A 23,087-nucleotide genomic window follows, 5' to 3' on the forward strand; every position below is an offset into this window, starting at 1 on the left:
GGAAAATCATGAGGCGGGTGCTTCGGAAGATTGCTCAGAATGACCACGACCTCGGGGACATGTCTACTGTGGCTGACCCAACTGTCATCTGCCAGCTCTTCAACCACCGCTGCCTGACCATCCAGTAAACAAGACCTTGCCCTTTACCCAGGCTTCCCCCTGCTTGGCTTTCCAAAGTTTTGCCCACCCTCCCAGTCCCCATCCAGGAGTGCTGAGGGCCAGTGCTGACCCACACCACCTCCCTTGACCAGCTGTCTGGGACCAAGGACCAGCTTTGCCCTTGGGTGGAGGCAACTTCCTGTGGCTGGCAGATAGATGGGACATGGCCCAGGTTAGCCTCAGATTGCTGTGCCCTAGATTGCAAGAGCCCTTGGAGCCCAGAACAGGGACCTGAAGGTCATGTCCCTTACCCAAGTTAAGTATGCAGAAGGCAAGTGAGGGTCTAGACTGAAGCAGGGAGGCAGCTCTGTAATCCTATGTCAGCTCTCTCAGGAAGCACCAGTACTTATCCTGGATTTGCATTTGTCCTTAGAAATGCCTGTGTGTGAGTCCCAAAAGAACTGATTATTATTTTTTTTAAATACTTTGCTGCTTCTGTTCTATATCTGAATTCTCTTTTGTGCCAGATGGCAGTGCTTGTCTGCCCATTTGCTTCAGGGGATGTGCAGACAGGCTGGTTCCAGAGGGTTTTCAGATTACCTGCTTCTTTGCTGGAATAAATATGTTTTGTTCCTAGGGCCAGAAGAGTTTGTCTTCCTTGTCCTCTGTTCCCACCCTTCCATGAACAGTCCTGCCCATAAGAGACACTCTCAGATGAAACTCTTCTATTCTTGCCCCAGTCATGCTCAGGCTCTGGATGTAGGAATAAAGTCATGACCTTAAAAAGGTGGTAACTTGTTTTCTTAGGTATCTTATAGACTGTATACTTAACTAGCTGCTCTGATTTGTGTGGGGGATGGGAAGGGAAGTGGTTTTCCTCAGGAATACCCCAATATCCTCCTTCCAGAACTTTTGGTTTGGGCAGATCTAGGCAGGGCTTCACTCAAAGGCCCTTTGGCAAGCTCCTGAACTAAGCAGGAAAGCACCTGAAGCCAGTTCCCGCCTGTGATGTCCCATCACACTTGCAGTATTTCCTGTGATCCTGTGGGAGCATTAGTGAGTGACTAAGGACTGGAACTTTAGGGTTCTATCCTAGGGTCTGAGGCTAGGGAGACTCTGATTATAGCCAAGTCACTTCCCCTACTCTAATCCACTCTAAGTGTGCTGACCCAGATTATAGCTCCTCCCCCACCAAATGTATAAACCAAGGAATCACAGAATCAGCAATCAGTAGTTTTATTTAAGGCAGCGGGGGGGGGGAAGGCTATGCCCCTTCACTGCCTTCCTCCTACCTCTCAGTCCTATCCTAGGTCAAACACTGGAACCTGCTGGAAAGGCTGACGGGCTGAGAGGAGGGTGGCAGAGTCATGGACCCTTACCTCAAATCAGCTTCCTTTCAGCTATACCCACACTCCCAGGATTTAGGGGCCTCTAGATCTCACCTAAGGGAAACACAGCTTTTCTGGTCCTCAGATGGAAGAGCTGGGGGAAGGTACTCAGCATTCACCCTTCTGTGAACTGAAGAGACCAGCCCTCCCAAGGTGCCCAGAGGGAAGCCCCTCAGAGGGGCTAGGAGAGGAATGACAAGTACGAGGGATAGAAGATCTCTTGAGCGAAGTCTGGGCAGGCCCGGCTGTGCCCTCACACAGGGTATGGGTTGTCCAGGACTGCGACTCCTGCTGCTACACCACCGTCTGCATGCTCCATGGCTTTGGTTCGAAGCAGATGTCCCACATGCTTGTTCATCACAAGTGTCTTTCCCTGCCTATAGAATGGGGGCAGGAGACACACAACTCCGTTACCAAGACAGCCCCCACACCCAAGACCTTCCCTGGTCCCACCTGAGCAGTATGTGAGTGACTGACTACATTAAAGTGCTAAGATTTTAGAATCAGATTTGGGTTTGCATCCTCTCTGCGAAATTACTAGCGCTGTGCCTTTGAGCAAGTCACTCAGCCTTTCTAAATATCAATTTCCTCAATTTAAAATAGAGATAATACCTCTGTAGCTGTAAGTTTCCTTCTCTATCTCTCTCTCAAGATGGCTGTGGTGATAGGTTTGGGGGTAAGTGGCAGGCAGAAATGCTGCTAGAGGGAAAGATTACAGAGAGAGAAGGCTATGGTTGGGAGCATGGTAGGAGATCTGGTATTCCTCCTACTTTGCTTGATCTTGAAGTGCAAATTTGCAGGAAGTGGTTTAAGGGACCGGGAACTATTCCTTACAAATTCTCAAGTAGTCTCCTCCTGATTCTTTAGTGCTCAAATCCAAACCCACAGGCCACTCAGCCTTTCAAAGGCACTGATTATCCTCTAGCCGGTCCCTCCCACCTTTCCCCAGAATTCCTGGTGGCCTGGAAACTGGACCCAAATTCTCTTCTTCCCTGGGGTCTCCTTCTAGTCCAGGGTTACTTTCTTATCCATCTTGATACTACTTGTCATTTCCTTTATAGTTACAAAGCACTCCTCATCTGGCTTCATTTGATAGCCCTGTGAGGTGGGCAGGTCTTGGCTCCTTGGCTTCATTTATTAGATAAAGAAACAGGTAACATGACTGTGGACTGGCAGAGCTGGAACTGAAGCCCAGGATTCCTGTTCCCTGTCCTTTGCTTCCTCCGGGCTTGCTTGGCTGACCCTCTGACAAGGAGGAGACCCTCTTGTCTGGCTTACCTGACATAGACCCCAAAGATGCCTAGCTCTGAGATGCACTGGACCACTTGGACAGGGCTCCCAGGCCGTAGCAGGCAATTTCCAAAAGGCTCAGCTTCAATCTTTTCCATGAGGATGTAGGAGGCCCTCTCCTCGCTCTCTTTCAGCCGCTCCAGGGCCTGCACCATCTCCTCCCCGTATAGGTTGTTACCTGCAATGGCACTGGCCAGTCACCCTGAACCCTCTGCATACCTTCTCCACTCTATGCCCCCATTTCTGTGGTCAAGTCAGCAGCCTCAGTTCCTGACACCAGCTCAGTGAAGCCAGGGCAGGCCTGGCTCCCAAGGAGGGGATGTCACTTTAACAGGCAAGCCCTACCTACACAAGCAAACACACCTTCCACCACATCATCCTGCCCCGGTCTCCCTACCTGTCTGTGGCTTGCTTTCTCAGCCTCCCTGACTGGCTCCTGCCCCTCTTAAATGTTGAGATTCCTAAGGAATTGTCCTCTCCTCTATGTACATTCCTTTTTTTTTTTTTTTTGGAAGATCTTTTCTAAGGCTCCATCTATTATTCTCTGACTTGTTAATTCCCAAATCTTTAACTTAAGCTCCCTGTTCTAGACACCACATGGATATCCCATGGGCTTCCAAAACAAACTCAACATGTCCAACTAGAACTCATTACTTCTGTCTGAACCTGTTCCTCCTGGACCTTCCTACTCCCAATCAGGTGAAAGGCATCCCTGAGTCATATTTGACTCTTCCCTCTACATTACCTGTCACTAACTCAGACATGTCTCTTCAGTCTGTACTCCACAGTGTCATAGCCCTAGCCCAGGCCTCTGCAATTATACCAGCCTCCTCTATGGTCTCTGTTACCAAGGAATCCCCTCATCCAGGACAAGCTCTGCTATGGCTGAAACATGGATCCTCGATCAATCGTGTATCCCTTCCCTCCTTAAAACTCTCTAATGGATTCCCAGTACCCTCAGGATAAAATCCAATTTCCTACCTATCTTCAATGTCCCTTATAATGATGTCCCAAACCATCTTTTCTAGCCCAAATCCCTGCCTCCACCCATCTCCTATGCTGCACTCCAGCCTTATCAGTTACTCCTTAATCTCCAAACACACACTTCCATGGACCCGTACCTCTACTTGAGGCAGTTCGTTCTGTATGGAATGCTCTCCCCCTTTTCCCACCTGGTGAACTCCTACTTATCCTTTAAGACCAAGATCAAAACTCATCTCCTCTGGGTCTGTGAGGCAGATATGATCCCTGCCCTCAAGGAGTTCAATCCAGGCAGGAAGACATCCAACCTCCTGATATGCCCTATCCCACTTCCCTACAATCTAGCCACAGGCACCTCAGGCTAAACTTGTCCAAACCCTCCAGTTACGGTTAATCAGGTTCGCCTGTGCTCAACAGCACTTGATCACAGGGTCTCCTAGGACACTGTCCAAGATGAGGGCCCATGTCAGTTCCTCCTGTGTCCCCGAGTCTGGAACTGTGCCCATAGCAAGTGCCGATCAGCATTGATAACAGCCTGCTAGCCCCCTTCCACTGAGCAGCCCTACAAAGGTGAAAGCACCTACCTCCACCCTCTCTCTGGGGCTTCAGCACAAACTGGCTAGGGGCAGCAAGGGCCTCAGCAATGGCCAGGTCCCCTTCTTCCCCCTGGGAGGAGGCAAGAAAGCAGTCACCAGCAGTTTTAGGCCAGAGGCAGGAGCTGCGGTCCTACTGGTTATGGAGAGCAGCATCAGAGGAAGAGCAGGAAGGGGAAGAGTAATAGCCCCTTCAGACTAGATGCCACTATCTGAATGTGACCCCCAACAAACCCCGTAAAGCAGCAACTACAATGAGAACAGGCTTTCTCTGGCAACAGTTCAGGGCTCCTCAGCAGGATGCCTGAAAAGCCCATATAGATAGATATTCCCCGATTCTTGCTGTCCACCTCAGCTCCTTCCCCTTTCCACCTCCTGCCCCCCATCTCCCCCTTTGCTGATGGAGTTTACAATGGATTCCAGCCCCCTTCCCCAGGGCTCTAAGGGTTCTCACAGAGCATCACTGACCCATGTCTAGCCTACTACCAGCTCCAGCCTCCCCAACACATTGGATTCTGGGTTCCTGCCACGTGGGAAGCCTATAGTAGGAGAAAGAGGCTACCCACACACCATGTCCAGTGAGTAGAGGCCAGCAAAGGTGGCCCGGAGGCGGGCCACACTCTCAGGCTGGCCAGGGAGCAACATCTCCAGTATGCCCATTCTGCTCAGCTCCTGCTGCACCTTCTTAGTCCCAGCCAGCTGGGTGGCAATATCTGGGCACTTGACAGCGCATGACCTCTCTAGCAGCAGGCGTGCTTCCCAGTTCTGCAGATGGAAGAAAAGAAAAGGAATTCTACTTTATTTCACTTTGGCTGACCTTTATGAGCATCCATCAGGTGCCAGGTATCATGCTGTCTATCTTCACATTCATTATCTCCCACGGTCACTGCAACATCTTTGTGAGGCAGATGTGGATTCTTCCAATATATAGGATTCTTGCCCTCAGGGAGCTCACAGTTTAGCACAATGGTGCATGACTCTAATTAAAAGGGAAATAACAAAAGGTATAAGGGCATACAAAAATGGATGAAGAGGTTTGAAAGAGGTGGGACACTTGTATATGAGTTCAGCTTCCTACTGTACTCCAAATAAAATCCAGACTCCTCACCACAGACTACAAGACCTGTCAGGATCTGCCTCCTGTCCCCCTTCCAACCATGTCAGTTTCTAGACATCCCTCCATCCCACTCTCATAGTCCAGCCACACAGGCCAAACACGCAAATGTCATTTCCACCTTTGCATTTGCTGCTTTTCCCTCTGCCTGGAATTCTTTTCCTTTTGGCTTTTCCAGTGGATGGTTGGATCCTTCTCATCCTTAAGTCTCAGCTCAAACTACCCTATTTAATGTGGGATTCCCCATAATTCTCTATCTTTTCACCCTATTGTTTTATTCAAAGAGTTTCCCTCAACTAGAAAATTTTTTTTTCCATTTTTGCATACTTTCTGATGACTATCTCCCTGACCAAAGTGTGAGCTCTGGCCCTTGTTGTCTGTCTTATTTCCTATTGTATTCCCCAGTGTCTAAAACACAGTGCTTGGAGCTTTGTAAATGCTCAATAATTATTTGTTATTGTTGTTTAATGAAGTGAAAACTGAGCAGTCAGGTAGACAGGTCAGACTCAATAAGGAAGGCGTTCTCAGATTAGCAGAATAATATGAGTAAAGGCCTGCAGGTGCATAATCACAGGATGAATGTGCTGTGGAATTTGGGGTGTGAGAGGCAGGTAAGAAGCTCTGAGGCTTCTAGGAGTTTGGGGTGTGCAAGGCAGGTAAACAGTAGAGGTGTCTCCCAGCTCTGGTCCCCATTCTGACAGTGGGGGGATAGCCTGTCCTTGATAAAGGCTAAGGCCTGAGGAACAACACCCACCCCCACCCATGCTGTGCTCCCTTTGAAGCTACATGGTACAAAAGCAAGATAAGGTGATACCATCATTACTGTCATTAACATGAATGGACAGAAAAACTTTCTGACGCAGATAAAAGAGAAGTAAGAGTTGGCAGGAAGGAAATCGTCAGTGGTATGGTGGAACTGGTTTGCATTAGCTAGCCAGAGCTGATTGTACCCATCTCTTTCCAACTCTGTGTCCAGAAATGCTCAATTGGATAGCTTGAAATTGGCCACGATGGGAGTACACCATAGAAATCAGCAAATGCTACAAATTGGGGCTCTCCCCCTGAGAAACATGACTGTTAAACACTTGCCAGCATATCCCTAGAGACAGTATGAATGGTTGAAGCAACATGGATTCCTGAGGATTCAGATTCTAGAAGACAGTTTGTTTGTAGAGGATGAGAGGTAGCAAATATCTTATGGGAGAATAGGAGGTTCCACCAGTAATTTCCCTGAGGATCACTGAGGCCAGGGCTCAGGGAAAAACCCAGGTTGTTCTGATGCCTGAGCTGGGTCTCTGAGGAATGATGGTGGGTCCTAGGGGGCAGAGAATGGTCTAAAAGAATACAAACCTGTGGACTGTACTGACTCGGCATGTAGCCGTCCCGGAAGTAAACCACAGCAACTTCCTGGCCGTCCCTAGAACACAGGATGGAGAAAGCTGCTGGGTTAAATTAAAACTGATATGTTCAGTGGATTAGTGTATTTTAGGGTGCATCAAAATGACTTTGGCTTTTTTCAAAGTCAGTCTGCACAGGTTGTCTAGACTGTAGTTCACTGGAAGCAAAGAAAGTAGCTACCCATACCACCACTTCTTCCACTAAAAACATGAAGGTATGCAATAAGGAATGCTTTAACCAACTGAGCCACCCAGGCGCCCAGTAAGTAAGGAATGCTTTAGAGTATTCCAGATCTAGAGTCATTAGAGGAAGGCCAGAGGGAAACAAGAAGGCAACTAGAATCAAACCAGATAAATACATTTTAAAAAAAGGGCTAAAAATTACTGAGCCTCAGAATCATATTGCCATGCCTAGCAAAACACACTTATACTACTTAAAATAGCTGAAACTAGGCTGAGATTCTTTGAAATGGTGGATGTGAGGGTATGGAGAGGCAAAATTATGAGTCTAGTCAAGACACAGACTGCCTTGAGTCGAGGCCAGAGGCCAAACTCAGGATCTGACAAGAAGGCCGGGCTTCCTCGAGGATTATCAAGGAAACCCAGCATTTGCTGGCAGAACCAGTTCCTAACATTAAAGCAGAACCAGATGAAAACAATGCCCATTATTTTCATGTGGTCATTGCTGGCCCCCATGATTCCCCTTTTGAGGGAGGGACTTTTAAACTTGAACTATTCTTTCCAGAAAAATACCTGACGGCAGCCCCTAAAGTACGTTTCATGACCAAAATTTATCATTTCTAATGTAGATAAGTTGGGAAAAATTTGTTTAGATATTTTGAAAGATAAGTGGTCCCCAGCACTGCAGATCTGCACAGTTCCACTATCAATCCAGGCTTTGTTAAGTGCTCCCAATCCAGATGATCCATTAGCAAATGATGTAGCAGAGCAGTGGAAGACCAACGAAGCCCAAGCCATAGAGCTACAGCATGGACTAGGCCATATGCCATGAATAATATTTAAAATCGATCTGATCATCAAGTGTTTATCACTTCTCCTGTTCTGCCAAAACTTCTTTTTTTGTTTGCATTTAATGGACATGGTCTTAGAAACACTACAGAATAAAAGCCCAGACATCTTCAGTCCTTTGGTGATTAAATGCACATTATCTATGATTAAGAGACAAACCTATGTCTTGTCTTGATTCACTGTTGTAAAGCATGAGCAGAGACTAGAAGTACCATCTGGATTGTTGTGAGACGTTTAAAAGCAGTGGCCCCTCTCTGCTTTTATTCATTTCTCCCATCATGGTTTAAGTATAAAGCACTGTGCATGAAGGTAGTTGTCAGGGTTAGCTGCAGGGGTATGAGTGTTTTTCTTTTTTCTTTTCTTTTCTTTTTTTTTTGAGGGGGAGAGGTAGTTTTAGTTTAATTTTATGGGCTCCTTTCCACCTTTTTATGGTGATCTAATTGCACTGGCTAGAAGCAACTAGCCAGTTCTTTAGAATATGCTCTCTAGGCAAGTCTAACTTTATTTAGACACGGTAGATGGACAAGCTTGGCTGTCTGAACCAATGTGGGAACATAAAACAAACATCACAGCCTTCACTAGTAACACTGTGACTTTGCTGTCCAGTATAGAATCCTTCCTTCAAGAAAAAGCTTCAGACCATTTTGTATGGCTTGTCTGGAAATTTCTGTAAATCTTATGTTTTAGTAAAATAAATTTTGTTGTTCTAAAAAAAAAGACACAGACTGTCTTTTTTAATTTCTTCCCCTTTGATTTATTTGATATTGTCTGATATATCTGGAAAGTAAATTAATGACTTTGTTATAAAAGCACATTTTGAAAATAGTAAGTGGTATTGTGAAATTCATGGAGGTTCTTAATTTTAATCACAAATAAAAAAAAAAACCTATAAAGTTCCAGGTTAAATATATGTTGCAAGCAATGCTACCAAATTAAGTGGTACTAAAGTCACTTGGTGGAATCCCCCTGGAGGGAAGCACAGGGCCTGGCTTGGAACACAAATCCAGGCCCCTTGAGGCCTTGCCTGGGCTCAGAGAGCAGAATGAATGAGCTATTCCTCTTCCTCCCTGACTACCCAGCCCACCTGCCCTGGCCTGACCAGCTACCAAGAGGGGCAAGAAAACTTTCAGGAGCCCCAGGGCATATGAAAACCAAGGTTATTTTATTGTTTTAAAGATTTTATTTATTTGAGAGAGAGACAGAGAGAGATAGCAAGAGAGAGCACAAGCAAGGTGGGGAGAGGGAGAAGCAGGCCCCCCCTGAGCAGGGAGCCCGATGAGGGGCTCGATCCCAGGTCCCTGAGTTCATGACCTAAGCCAAAGGCAGATGCTTAACTGTCTGAGGCACCCAGGTGCTCCAACCAAGGTTATTTTAAGAAGGCCCTTATCAAGAATGTCAATAGCTCTGATACAACCCTTTAGAAGCAGAACATGACCACCTTCTCCAAACTTTCCTGAGATGACGGGGTATTTTGCCCCTAAAATTCAGAGAAGGAAGTAAGCCATCGAATCTCCCAGAAGAAAGGATTACTGGGGGAAATAGTTGGCAGGATGAGTTTCCTAAAGCAGCCCTCTATCAGATCCTTGGGGAATGCTCCCTGAACACTTACATAAACAGCCTTCGGTCTTGGTCCAGAGACCCCTTTTCAGAGACATCTTCAAACCTTCGACGGATTACATGGATATTCCTGGAAAAGATGGGCAAAGGTCAGAAGGAATGGATGCTCCGTTCTGAATGGATCTTCACAATCCTGGGGCCATATCTGCCGGTCTCCCTCCTTTACTTACCTGGCTAGTAGCTCATTCTCTATAGCACGCTGGTCAAATATGTTCCTTTCCTTCTCTTGAGCAATCAGTAGCACCAGAGCACTGGGGAAAGAGCAAACACAGTTGGCAGAAGTGGCTACAAAGCTTGTCCTCCCTCCATCCCACCCCTTTCAGGAGTGAGAATGAGAACACAGCTTCCCTGAAAGAGCAGATATTCTCTCAAATCAGGAGGGTCTCAGGCGATACCTGAGGCTATAACACATTATTTCCTGAAACTACGAAACCTGAAAAAATGGAGATGTCTCTGTTCCATCTCCAGTAGGTAGATGAAATACTGTAATGATGTTAATTTTCTGTGCAAATTAAAATTTAGGTTTAAAATCATCTCAAAAGGGGCGCCTGGGTGGCTCAGTCATTAAGCGTCTGCCTTTGGCTCAGGTCATGATCCCAGAGTCCTGGGATCGAGGCCCACATCGGGCTCTCCCCCTGCTTGTGTTTCCTCTCGTTGTGTCTCTCTCTCTGTCAATAAATAAATAAAATCTTTTTTAAAAAAAAATCATCTCAAAAACCCGAGGACTTTTTCTAAGAACTTAAAAATAATGATTTTAAAATCTTTCTGGAAGAATAAACGAAAGTACTGAAGAATATTTTATAGAAGAATAATGCTGGAGGTTGGAGGCTAATGACCCTATTACTAGATTATAAAGCATATAATAAAAGAGTGTATGGTTCTTGCATGATATATTAGAATAGCTCAGTGGAATCCTACAGAACCCTACAGAACCAACTATAAATAAAGCATTATCTCTTAGGGCCTCCCAACATTTCTGTGATGTACATAGGGACACATTTGGTTCCACAGTATTAATGGGATCACTGAGGCCTCCCTGACCTCTTCCTTTCTACTATTCACATGCTTCCTTTTTTTTTTCCTAAGGTTTTATTTATTGGGGCGCCTGGGTGGTTCAGTTGGTTAAGCAACTGCCTTTGGCTCAGGTCATGGTCCCAGGGTCCTGGGATCAAGCTCCGCATTGGGCTCCCTGCTCGGCGGGAAGCCTGCTTCTCCCTTGCCCACTCCCCCTGCTTGTGTTCCCTCTCTCGCTGTCTCTTCAATTAAATAAATAAAATCTTCGAAAGAAAAAAGATTTTATTTATTTATTTGATAGAGAGAGACACAGTGAGAGAGGGAACACAAGCAGGGGCTAGTAAGAGGGAGAAACAGGCTTCCCGCCGAGCAGGGAGCCCAATGCAGGGCTCGATCCCAGGACCCCAGAATCATGACCTGAGCTGAAAGCAGACGCTTAACAACTGAGCCACCCAGGAGCCCCTAGCCACATACTTCTTAAAGAAGCAGGAGCTCAAGGACTCAGGGAGAAGCTAAAGCCAGAGAACTGTCAGGCTACCAATCAGGCTCTTTTTAGTTATCAAAGACAGGTCCAGTCTCCCACCAGATGATCTCGAGGGACAATAGTCAGCAGTAACAGAGTATCAAACTCCATTTTGCTGCGTGCCCATGGATTCCTGCTGAGACTCTTGGATGGCTAGATTTTGGCCTAGCAATCTAAGCGTGGATTCCTTCCTTCTGTACTTGGCCTCTCGTCTGTTTGTCTCTGCTTTTCTCTACCTCAACTGAGCCTCCTGGACTACATTTTGCATGACTCCTTTCCACTTAGCTGAAATACAGGTCCTAGTATGCCTCCACTCCTAGCTTGCCTGAAACCTCTTGAGGTCAGACATGACATTGAGCTGAATCTTGGCTTTGAGTTGGCTATCTGAGAGACAAGCTAGAAATGGTGCTCTCATATGCCATCCTCTCTTGAGAGAGTCCCAAGGGCCAATGGCCTTGCTTTTCATATTGTAGCCTGATCTGCTCTGCTCATGGGTGGGAAGGTGGCACCTGGCCCAGGCTGGCCCACCTCCAAGAAGAGGCGGAGGAGGGAGGCTGTAGGCTGTAGGTTAAAGTGGAACTGCATTTCCTGGCTAAGTCAGCCTGCCCTCTGCCAAATAACCACAGCCAGACTCAGAAAACATAGTCTACCTCCTCCTGCCTTCAGTCCTGAACAGTCTTTTGGGAGCAGGGCTAGGAACGTTGTCAGCTAAGGAAGGTAAAGTGACAACAGTGTGCTGGCTGGCAGTGAGGACTCCTGATCATAGCTCCAACATTTTATACCAAGATTCCTCCTTTCTTATCCTTACTCATTCTAACCACAGGCACTAATATTTTGAAAGATTTTGAATAAATGTCTAAATAGGAATCATAAAGCATATCCAGGCTCCTTTAAAAAAATTCTCACAGGGCGCCTGGGTGGCTCAGTTGGTTAAGCGACTGCCTTCGGCTCAGGTCATGATCCCGGAGTCCCGGGATCAAGTCCCACATCGGGCTCCCGGCTCAGCAGGGAGCCTGCTTCTCCCTCTGACCCTCTCCCTCTCATGCTGTTTCTCTCTCTCTCTCTCTCTCTCTCTCTCAAATAAATAAATAAAATCTTTAAAAAAAAAAATAAAATAAAAAAATTCTCACAAATTACGGGATAACTGATGAAAATTCACCTGCTCTATAAATGTTTGAGCCTCAGTTTTTCAATCTATACTATGGGACCATTCCTCTTGGAGGCAGAACAGTATAGTCGAGAGAAAGCAGGCCTTAGAGGCAGACAGACATGAATTCTAAACTTACTGGCTGTGTGACTTTCCACCTCTCTGGGCCCTCAGTTTGCTTTTCTATAAAATGAACCTAGTACTGCTTAGATGGAACCTGCTATTATTATTATTACTAGTACTACTATTGGAAGTACCCTGTAATAATCCTCACCATATTTTTTGTTTTTTTATAATTTTTGAGTCTTTCAAGTTTGTATTTAAATTCCAGTTAGTTAACATATAGTGTAACATTAGTTTCAGGTGTAGAATCTAGTGATTCATCAACACCCAGTGCTCATCACAACAAGTGCCCTCCTTAATACCCATCACTCATTTAACCCATCCCCCTGCCCACCTCCCCTTCAGTAACCCTCAGTTTGTTCTCTGTAGTTAAAAGTATGTTTTCTGGTTTGCCTCTCTTTTCTTTTCCCCACCATGTTCATCTGTTTTGTTTCTTAAATTCCACATATGAGTGAAATCATATGGTATTTGTCTTTCTCTGATTGACTTATTTTGCTTAGCATAATACATGCTAGCTTCATCCACATCATTGCAAATGGCAAGATTTCATTCTTTATTCATTCATTAGTTGACAAACATTTGGGCCCTTTCCATAATTTGGCTATTGTTGATAATGCTGCTATAAACATTGGCGTGCATGTATCCCTTCAAATCTGTATTTTTGTATCCTTTGTGTAAATACCCAGTAGTGCAATTGCTGGATCACAGGGTGTTTCTATTTTTAACTTTTAGAAAAACCTCCATACCATTTTCCAGAGTGGCTCCACCAGTTTGCATTCCCACCAATAGTGCAAGAGGGTTCCCCTTTCTCTGCATCCTCGCCAACATCTGTTGTTTCCTGCGTTGTTAATTTTAGCCATTCTGACAGGTGTGAGTGGATATCTCATTATAGTTCGATTTGTATTTCTCTGATGATGAGTGATGTTGAGCATCCTTTCATGTGTCTGTTAGCCATCTGAATGTATTCTTTGGAAAAATGTCTATTCACATCTTCTGCCCATTTTAAAACTGGATTATTTGTTTTTTGGGTGTTGAGTTGTGTAAGTTCTTTATATATTTTGGATACTAACCCTTTATCAGATATGTTATTTGCAAGTATCTTCTCCCATTCTAAAGGCTGCCTTTTAGTTTTGTTGATCACTTCCTTTGCTTTCAAGCTTTTTATCTTGATGAAACCCTAAAAGTTCATTTTTGCTTTTGTTTCCCTTGCCTCTGGCAACGTGTCTAGTAAGATGTTGCTACAGCCAAGGTCAAAGAGGTTGCTGCCTGTGTTCTCCTCTAGGATTTTGATGGTTTCCTGATTCACATTTAGGCCTTTCAGCCATTTTGAGTTTATTTTTGTGTATGGTGTAAGAAAGTGGTCCAGTTTCATTCTTTTGCGTGTGGCCGTCCAATTTTCCCAATACCATTTATTGAAGAGACTTTTCCATTTCTCACCACGTTTTTTTAAAGCATTTTTCAAAGCCATGATTTCATTTAATTTTCCCACCCTTTTAGGTATTGTTATTATCATCCCCATTTTACAAATAAGGAAACTGCTGCTTGGAGAAAAGAATGGACTTAGCAAAGGTCACATGCTGGGTCAGCAGGAGTGACCATCTGACTTTCAAAATGAGAGAGGACAGTCCCGGCTCAGGTGCCCACAGCTCCTATGCACCAGAGTCTGGTTCTGGGCACATGAGTCTTTGCACGTCATTCACAGCCTGGTCGGAGAAACCCTCTGCAGCATTTGTCCATCAGCAGTTCCCCGGCTGACCCCTTCCTGGCTTCTGTCTCCTAAAATACAACTTAGCCAAGAGTACTACTTGACAAAGTATTCATCTGATGCCTTCGAAATACTCAGTGTCTAAGGTGTCTTGAGTCTTAGTAAGGCTTAGCAAGCCCAGAGAGGCTCTCTTGGAGGCAATAAAGTGATTAAAAATGCAGATTCTAGAGGCAGTGGACTCTGGGCTCTACCACCAACTTGCCATTTGACGTTGAACAATTCACTTCACTTCTCTGAACCCCAGTCTCCTCATCTGTAAAATGGGGGAGATGGGTGGTATCTATCTCTATAGTGTTTGATAGGAGGACCTAATGAGATCCTCCATGTAAAGTGCTTAGCACAAAGTGTGGCACTAGGAAGTGCTCAATAAGGGTTAACCATTAAAGCTATGTAAACATTGCAATAACTGTTGGTACAGTGGCCCCTCATTTATCCAGAAGTCACTTACCTGGCATCCTTATATATCTGGAACATGGTTGAGAAGGAAGCAAAAAATTGCCTCTAAACAGTTAAAACAGACACTACCAAATCCCTAAATCAAAGCTTATGCATTTGCTCATCAAAGAGGCTGTCACACTAATTAGACACTACCTAACAACCCAGACCACTTGCTTTCCCAAACCCCAGCAAATCAGAAAGGAGGTCCGGGGACAGGAAGCACACTGACAGCAGTATGAAGTAAGAGCTGATAGTAGAGAAACAGAAAAACTGTGAAGAAAAGGAACAGGAGGAGAAAGCCTAACAGCTGGGGTGATTAGTGCAGGCAAACAGCCTCCCACGCCTCTCTATGTCTAGGGAGCGCCTCTGCCGTATGTTGCATCAAGATGCAATTATTGACAGATAACGCAGTCACTGACAGATAATGATGACCTCTAGCCAAAAAGAAAAGATTAAATTGTAAGTCTGCACCTCTTATTTACGAAGACAGCCCAAAAACTCCATTAAAACAATTTTGGCACTTAAAGGTGTAAGCTTCTATTTCCTGAAAAAAATTCCGCATTTCCTAATGATGTCAGGCAAAGAAGCAGTTGCTATAGCCATGAATGCTGAATCTAAAGCAGGATTCTGCTGCCACTTTTTCTCCCCCTTACTTGGCTGAGCCATAGAGCTCCCAGGCTTTGGCGATCCCCAGGGCCAGTCCCTTGCTGGGATTATTGGAGAGGATCTTGGCAGCTTCTTTGGTCTTACTCAGGACATTGAGAACATGTCTGTGGAAGAGAGATGTTTGTTCAGTAATTGGATGGGTCTGGAAGACCCCTCTGCCTGTGACTCGCAGACACTTATAGGAACATCACTTTGAGAATTAGCTGAACACTAAAAAGCATCTTATCATTGTGCTCCTGTAGGATCCACCTCAGGCTGGAATATCCTGGGCCGCCCACACCCTGGCCCCGTGTCCGTGCCCAGAGCCCTGAGACCCTGTGTTCCTACTCTACACCAGCCTCCCATTGGGCTGGGACTCCTTTCCCTGAGCCCCAGGTGTCTGCTATCTGGAATCCTGCTGCAGACCATCTGGAAACACAGCAACACGGAACATCACTGCTGGCTAGACATGGCTGCTACTAGGGTCCAGCCTTCCAATGGGAAGTCACTGATCCCTCTCTGCCACGGATTCTGAACTCTTTTCAGGCCTTCAAACTCTTTCTCACCTCAGATACTGTTACCTCAGCCGGGAATACTAACTTGTACAATGAGGGGGCAGGACTAGATGAACCACGAGCTCCCTTCTCTCCTTGACATACTAAGACCTAATTACAAACGGAAACTGCTGTGAGGGGAAACGCATGGCCTCGGTCACAGGAAGGCACAGTCAGAATTGGAGATCCCTGCCCCCCCTGTAATTGTAGGCCTATCAGGCTTTCACCCCACCAGTGTGGCCCAGTGTTGCCCAAAGGACCCACCGGTGCACAGCTGGGGTGCGGGAGGCCAGGCCCCCAAAGCTGGCAGAGATGGTGTTGATTTCAATCTGTTTCAGGGCTGCGGAGCCATCTGCATTGCGCTGGAACATGTAGTCTGAGCGATTCAGGCCCAGGAACACAGTCTGTGGGGAAAACTGAAGGCTGAGTACATTTGTGCAGGGGCTGACTGAGGGCCTAGCTATGGAACAGACAGGTAACATGAATTCTACACAGAGATCAGAGTTGCTGGCTAATGCTCCAAAACCCAGGGGAATCATTCTTTTGGTCATCCCCGGGTTGGTCACTGATGTATAAACCCAGTGGGGACCAATGAGAGGCAGATTCCCCTGAGCTCAGGCTCTGGGCCAAATTCTTCTGGTCAAAAAAGGGAGGGACAGGTCCTGCACTGGGGTGGAGTGGGGAATGGTTACCTGGGCAATGCCTTCTTTCAGGACTTGCTTGTGGATGTCAAAGAGACAAGCGGTGAAGTTGTCCCTCTTGATGGTGCTGGAGGAGGAAATAGAGCATTTCTAGGCTATATGGGACCTTAAAGGTCAAGTTCCACCCTTGTCCATTGCCTCCTGAATCTCTGGGTCTACCGACCCAAACTTGAATACCCACATCAACCTGGTAGAGAACAGTGGTTTAGTACCCAGCTCTAGAGCCAGATGAGCTGGGTTCAAATCCCAGCTCTACCACTCACTCCTAGGCAACCTTAGAGAATTATTTCACCTCTCTGTGTCTGTTTGCTCATCTGTAAAAGATGAAAATGAAAGATGAAGAGGAAAATAATTATAGAGTTGTGGTGAAGGGTAAGTGATATATTACATGTACAGAACTGAGCCTAGTGTCTGGCCTCGAGAGAAATTAAGAAATAGCATGTGATAGAACCATTCCATCTTTGAATAGCTCAGATGGTTGGTTAGCCTTCTGGTCGACCCAACATTAAGACTCCATAGCTTCTCCTACACTCTGGGACCTCCAAGGACAAATCTTCTCCACCTCTTATATGGCAACTCTCAGAAATTAAAAGACAGCAGTTATGCCCTGTGCCCCAAAGATTCTTCTGACACATGCTAAATATCCTATTTTTTTCTTCAGCCAGTCCTCATATGACGGGACTTCCTCAGGGCAGCCTTTCCTATCTGGATCAGATCCTCCTGCTATGTGCTCTCAGAGCACTGTGGACCTCTGCTTTATAACACAGATTACAGTTACAATTTTTCATTTGATTTCTATAATGACTAGTGTCATTGCTCCTATTTGACTATAAACTGCCCTGCAGTTCCTCTGTTCCCCAGCCAGCTCTCTCATGGGACCTTTCCAGCCCTTGGTGAGGACAGCCCCCAGCTGGGCTTCAGCCTCTAGGAAAGTTAAGACACATTTTCCCTTTTCTGAAGAGGTGCTCCCCTTCAAGCTTGGACCCTATGCTGTTGCTGTTATTCTAGCACATGTGATCCTGGGGCTCTATTCCCTCACAAACTAGGGTTTGTGTGTATTTCAGAGGACAGAGAAACAGGGAATGCAGGGTTGCAGAGATGGACTGCAGGGAAGGTCTCCACATAACTGCATCTTTAGGGCACAGGTCATAAATCAGGCTGCTCATAAATCCCACAATCCAGAATCACAGGTATAAAAGCCAGGCCCACCCTGAAAAAGATCTGGTGGGGAAGGTGGTGGTAGGGTTTATACAGTCATAACTCATTGGGGGTTGTTTTTTTTGTGTGTGTTTTTTCTTAAACTCATTGGGTTTTTAGCTCCAAGTCAATGGTTTCCAAACCTCTTACCACTAAGATCCCTTCTCATGTTCACCCTCACACCAATGGGCACTTTTTTCCCCTTTCTTTTAGAGAGAGAGAGCATGAGCAGGGGGTGAGTTGCAGAGGGAGAAGGAGAGAGAGACTCTTAAGCAGGCTCCACGCTCAGTGTGGAGTCCAACTCAGGGCTTGATCTCACAACGCTGAGCCGAAATCAAGAGTCGGACGCTCAACCGACTGAGCCACCTGGGTGCCCTCCACGTGCACATTTTTAAAAGATTTTGTCTCTGGGACGCCTGGCTGGCCCAGTCAATGGAGCATATAACTCTTGGTCTCAGGGTTGTGACTTTGGAGCCCCACACTGGATACAGATTACTTAAAACTAAAATCTTAAAAAAAAAAGATTTGTCTGTAACAAAATAATTGTTTTCTTTTGGAAAATTAATCAGACATGCAAGTATGTATGTCTAGTCTCTCTCTCTACGTATATATATATATACACATATGTACACAAATACATATATTTATATATATTTAATTCTAAAAGAATTTAATTTTAAAGAAATTTCCCTTGCCTCCAGGTCTGAGGAGAAAAAAAGGATCAAGGGAGAAGAGACAGAGAGGGGTGGATAGGGTGAGCCATTTCAGGGGTTCTATATCCTCATACCCTGGGTGTGGCCCAGTCTATACCCCATCTCATCCAGAGATAAGGGGCCTGAGGTAACAAGAAAGAGTCAATGCCTACGAAAAGAAGTAAGAAATCTGACTTTAAAGCCAATAATCTCCTCTGTCCTCTGTTTTCTCTAAAACTACACTGACCTTCCCTAATTCCAAATAGAAATCTCAGTCTTCAAAGCAGGGGGCCATGGATCAGAGAATCACAGAATGCCAGTGTTGGAAGGGATCTCAGATGCAGGCCAATCTCACCACTTTACAGATGAAGAAATTGAGGCCCAGAGAAAGAAAGGGAACCTTCTCGAGGCCATATAAATAAGTGAGGACTGGAGTCAGGATTAGAAGCCAGGGCTCCTGACTTCTATTCTACTACTTTTTGTTCTTCTGGGGGGTACCTGTCCCCCACCCAACCAAGTCAGCTGCCAGAGCAACACCTCATGGCTCCCCAGTCTTCTAGTCCCTTGGTTCCTGCAGTTCCCAGCCCCTAATGCCCCATGACCCAGTACCTGGAGAGCGTCTGCTCCAGAAAGGCAGCATTCTGGCTGACAGCATCCACCAGCATGTTGAAGTCCATCTGCACGGCATAGGCCTGCTCCAGCAGGGCACTGGGGACCAGTGAGGGGAAGAGCGTGAATGGGGCATAGCTTACCACCTGATCAAGGAGAAAGAGTGGGCAGGGATAGAACACCCATGAATGGGTTGTCTTCCTGCAAACATAACCCCATGGAAAGCATGGCCGACATTTACTGAGGACACACAAACTACAAAACAGTGGTTCCCTCTGGGAAGGGAGGAAGCAAACAGGATGATGAAGGGGTATAAAGGGAAGTTTCAGACTCTGTAATATTCCATCTCTTTACATTAAAAAAGAATTAGAAGCAAAACAGACAAAAGCAAAGACAATAAATCAGAAATCACTGAGCACTTATGGTATGTAAGGCACTGTTTTAAAGATTTTTTTTTTTTATTTGCGAGAGAGAGAATGAGAGATAGAGAGCACGAGAGGGAAGAGCGTCAGAGGGAGAAGCAGACTCCCTGCTGAGCAGGGAGCCCGATGTGGGACTCGATCCCGGGACTCCAGGATCATGACCTGAGCCGAAGGCAGTCACTTAACCAACTGAGCCACCCAGGCGCCCCACAAGGCACTGTTTTAAATACCTGACATGGCTGCATCATTTATCTCTGTGAGGCAGACTTTATTACTGTTTATTCTTAATAAATAGATAAGGGAATTGAGATTCAGAGAGATTATGTAACATATCCAAAATTATATAATGTGCCATGTGTTACATGGCACTGGGATTTGACCCAAGGTGGTTGATAAACAACACACACATACACACACAGCTCCTAGCCAGTTGATGATCTAAACCCAGGACCCTCTGCATGCCAGGAACTCACATCCCAGTCCCCCTGCCTTCTGGCTGGGGGAGAGGTACAGTCCTGCTGTAAGGGCTGCTGCAGAAGTGAATTCTGGTCCCCAGAACAGAAGTTAGGAGTGGTTCCCCCCCAGCGTTGGAGACAGTGACTCAGGTTGCCAGGCCTGGAGTTAGGCTTGGACTGTGGCGAACTGAGAAACCCCTGTGCCATCTGGAACACTATTTCTAGAAGGGGAGAATGCCTTCTGAGATTCACAACAACAAATGAACTAGAATTTGGGTAAGAGATGATAAGATGACCTTATGACTTATTTTATGAGGTATTCCTGAGTTTAACCTCTGAGTTAATATCTGTTTGCCATTATGGTAGTATGAGTTTATGGCATTAGAACTTGGCATTATATACTTATTTAAAAATATTATTTTGAACAGATAATATAAACACATGATACAAAATTCAAAAGAGACAGAAGGGTACATAGTGAAAAGTATGTCTCACTCCTACTCTGGCCCCAGTGACTCAGTTCTCCCCAGAGGCAAATGGTATACTGGAGTCTCACATGTCCTTTAGACTCTATGCATACATATATATTTTCTCTTTTTCTATACACACAGAAGCACATGATACATATATTGTTCTGTCCTTTGCTTTATAAATATTTCAGAGTCATTTCCATATATGTTCAAATAAAGAACTCTCAGTCTTTTTAATGGCTGCACAGTATTCCATTCTTTGGATAGAAAATAATTTATTGAATCTAGCTTTCTATTATGAACATTTAGGTGGTTTCCTTCCCCCACCCCTTTATAATCAATGCTTCAATCAATATCCTAGAATATACATTCTAGCTACTTTGTGTGTGAGAAAGTCCATAAACGGTAAATTTAAAAAGTGGAAATATCAGGTAATGAGGATAAATTCATTTAAAATTTTGGTAGATAATTCCCAAACTGCCCTCCTCAGAATCTCAGAAGACAAACTCAGGTAATACCCTGAGTGCATGTGTAATGACTATAGGGTGTTTCCTTGACTTTATTTATTTTTTAATGACTTATTTATTTATTTGACAGAGAGAGACAGAGCGAGAGCAGGAACACAAGCAGGGGGAATGGGAGAGGGAGAAGCAGGCTTCCCGCTGAGCGGGGAGCCCCATGCGGGGCTCGATCCCAGGACCCTGGGATCATGACCTGAGCTGAAGGCAGACGCTTAACGACTGAGCTACCCAGGCGCCCGACTTTATTTATTTTTTTAAAAGATTTTATTTTATTTATTTATTTGAGAGAGAGAGTGTGTGAGCGGGCTGGAAGGGCAGAGGGAGGAGAAGCAGACTCCCCGCTGAACAGGGAGCTCAACATGGGGATCAATCCCCAGGACCCAGAGATCCTGACCTGAGTCAAAGGCAGGTGCTCCGTTTCCTTGGCTTTAAAACTCAGAACTTTGCCTCTTCCAACAAGTCTCATTTGGCCTGAAAAACTCCCAAAGATTTTTTCTAATAAGAGTTCCCTCTGGGGTACCTGGGTGGTTCAGTCGGGTTAAGTGTGCAACTCTTGGTTTGGGCTCAGGTCATCATCTCAGGGTTGTGAGATCGAGCCCTGTGTCAGGCTCCGTACTGGGCCTGGAGCCTACTTAAGATTCTCCCTCTCCCTCTGCCTCTCCCAGCTTATGCCCACGCACATTCTTTCAAAAAAAAAAAGACTTTCCTCTTCCTCTGTCCCCATGACTCATCATGCCTGCTTGAATTTAGGATCAATAGTATACAGCTGTTTTCTGCTATGCATAGGCCAAAGGCTGAAACACAGTTTTTCATTTTTTTATAGAGACACAGACACAGAGAAATACTCTTCTACTATAAGAACTACTATAGCACATGCATGACAAGAAATACTCCGCTTCAGAATCAGAGAAACAAAGAGTGCTGGGAAGAAGAGCCCCCATCTCACCTAAGGGGCCAGAACTCCACACTGGGTATCCAGGTTTTGTTTTTTTTTTTTAATTTCATGATTGAAAAAAAAAAACACTGGCTCTGACTTTTTAAAGACACTCTGGTGAAAAAACTGTTAACAATGCTTGCCTCTGGGGAGGAAAACAGTGGCTGGAGGGAGGAGATTTATTCTACACTGAATACCTTTTAAATTTTGTACCCTGTTCATGTATTTTTTTATCTTAATTTTAAATTTTTTTAAAAATTAACTCCCTAAATCTGCAGGAGCCCGCACATGGCTCCTGTGCTTACTCTGCACGTGGCTAGTCTGTCCCCAGCAACCCATAGGATAAAGTTCACATTCCTCTTCCACCCAGTATCAAAAACCTCTAGGTTATCTGACTTTGGCCTGTCTTCTGTCCCACATTCAGGGGACAGAACATTGAGCATTTTTTGCCTTTTCCTAATTTGGGGCCTCTGCTGTGCTGTTCTTTTTTTTTTTTTATGTTTTTATTTATTTTAAGTAGGCTTCATGCCAATGTGGGGCTTGGACTCACGACCCTGAGATCAAGAGTTGCATGCCCTACTGACTGAGCCAGCCAGGCACACCTCTGCTATGCTGTTCTTTTCCCCTTTATTATTTTTTAAAAGATTTTATTTATTTATTTGAGAGAGAGAGGGTGCGCGAGCATGAGTGTCGGGGAGGGGCAGAGGGAGAGGGAGAAGCAGGCTCTCTGCTGAGCAAGCAAGGAGTGTGATGCAGGGCTCAATCCCAGGACACAACCAACTGAGCCACCCAGGCGCCCCACCCCCATTTGTTTTTAAGATCTAGTTCAAATACAACTAATGAGTTGCTCCTTTTTCTAGATGTCCCATACAATTTCCTGAGAGAGGCAGTAAAGAATGGAAGCTCAGAACATGGGCTCAGGAGGCAAACTCTTTGGGTTTGAATTCTGGCTTTGCCAATTACACCACTATTCACATGACCTTGGGCCAGTTACTTAACCTCTCCGGGCCTTGGTTTCCTCATCTCTCATCTCATTTCTGTTGTGGTGAGACTTAAATGAGTTAGTGATTCCTAAGTGTTTAAAATAGTGCCTGGCACACAGTAAATACTTAATAAATGATAGCTAATATTGTGCAGCAGGCTATCTGTGTTTTCTCATAGAACTGACATTACTTAATTTTGTTTTGTGGCACATTCTCCAACTAGACCATGCACTTCAGAGGCCAGGGCCTCTGTGTCCTCAGGGCCTAGAATGGTCTGGCATAGAACAGGCACCTGGTAAAGATTGGGAATGAAATCTCTCTTTCACACACACATACACACATACACACACTCACACGCTTCCTGTCTTTTTTCTCTGAATTGGGAC

The 23,087-nt window shown here is 45.4% G+C and overlaps 2 protein-coding genes across 7 annotated transcripts in view; one reads left to right on the plus strand and one right to left on the minus strand.

The window, feature by feature from the left end:
• Positions 1 to 886, plus strand: part of ACSS2 (acyl-CoA synthetase short chain family member 2) — a 48,101-nt gene extending 47,215 nt beyond the window's left edge. For both annotated transcript variants that reach the window (XM_027620805.2, XM_027620804.2), the window contains one exon: positions 1 to 886. In XM_027620805.2, the coding sequence (XP_027476606.2) occupies positions 1 to 128 (128 nt within the window). In that variant the 3' untranslated portion in view covers positions 129 to 886.
• Positions 571 to 23,087, minus strand: part of GSS (glutathione synthetase) — a 27,783-nt gene continuing 5,266 nt past the window's right edge. For 2 of the 5 annotated variants that reach the window (XM_027620809.1, XM_027620808.1), the window contains exons 3-13: positions 18,917 to 19,062; positions 16,410 to 16,485; positions 15,982 to 16,121; positions 15,172 to 15,288; positions 9,679 to 9,759; positions 9,501 to 9,578; positions 6,816 to 6,882; positions 4,922 to 5,116; positions 4,343 to 4,424; positions 2,766 to 2,955; positions 571 to 1,864 (exon numbers count right to left, since the gene is read on the minus strand). In XM_027620809.1, the coding sequence (XP_027476610.1) occupies positions 1,741 to 1,864; positions 2,766 to 2,955; positions 4,343 to 4,424; positions 4,922 to 5,116; positions 6,816 to 6,882; positions 9,501 to 9,578; positions 9,679 to 9,759; positions 15,172 to 15,288; positions 15,982 to 16,121; positions 16,410 to 16,485; positions 18,917 to 19,062 (1,296 nt within the window). In that variant the 3' untranslated portion in view covers positions 571 to 1,740. The remainder of the gene's footprint in view (positions 1,865 to 2,765; positions 2,956 to 4,342; positions 4,425 to 4,921; positions 5,117 to 6,815; positions 6,883 to 9,500; positions 9,579 to 9,678; positions 9,760 to 15,171; positions 15,289 to 15,981; positions 16,122 to 16,409; positions 16,486 to 18,916; positions 19,063 to 23,087) is intronic. The other 3 variants (XM_027620811.1, XM_027620813.1, XM_027620810.1) reach the window with 3 other exon arrangements.

This window comes from Zalophus californianus, chromosome 8 (assembly GCF_009762305.2).
Source record: "Zalophus californianus isolate mZalCal1 chromosome 8, mZalCal1.pri.v2, whole genome shotgun sequence".
NCBI classification, from domain to species: Eukaryota; Metazoa; Chordata; class Mammalia; order Carnivora; family Otariidae; genus Zalophus; species Zalophus californianus.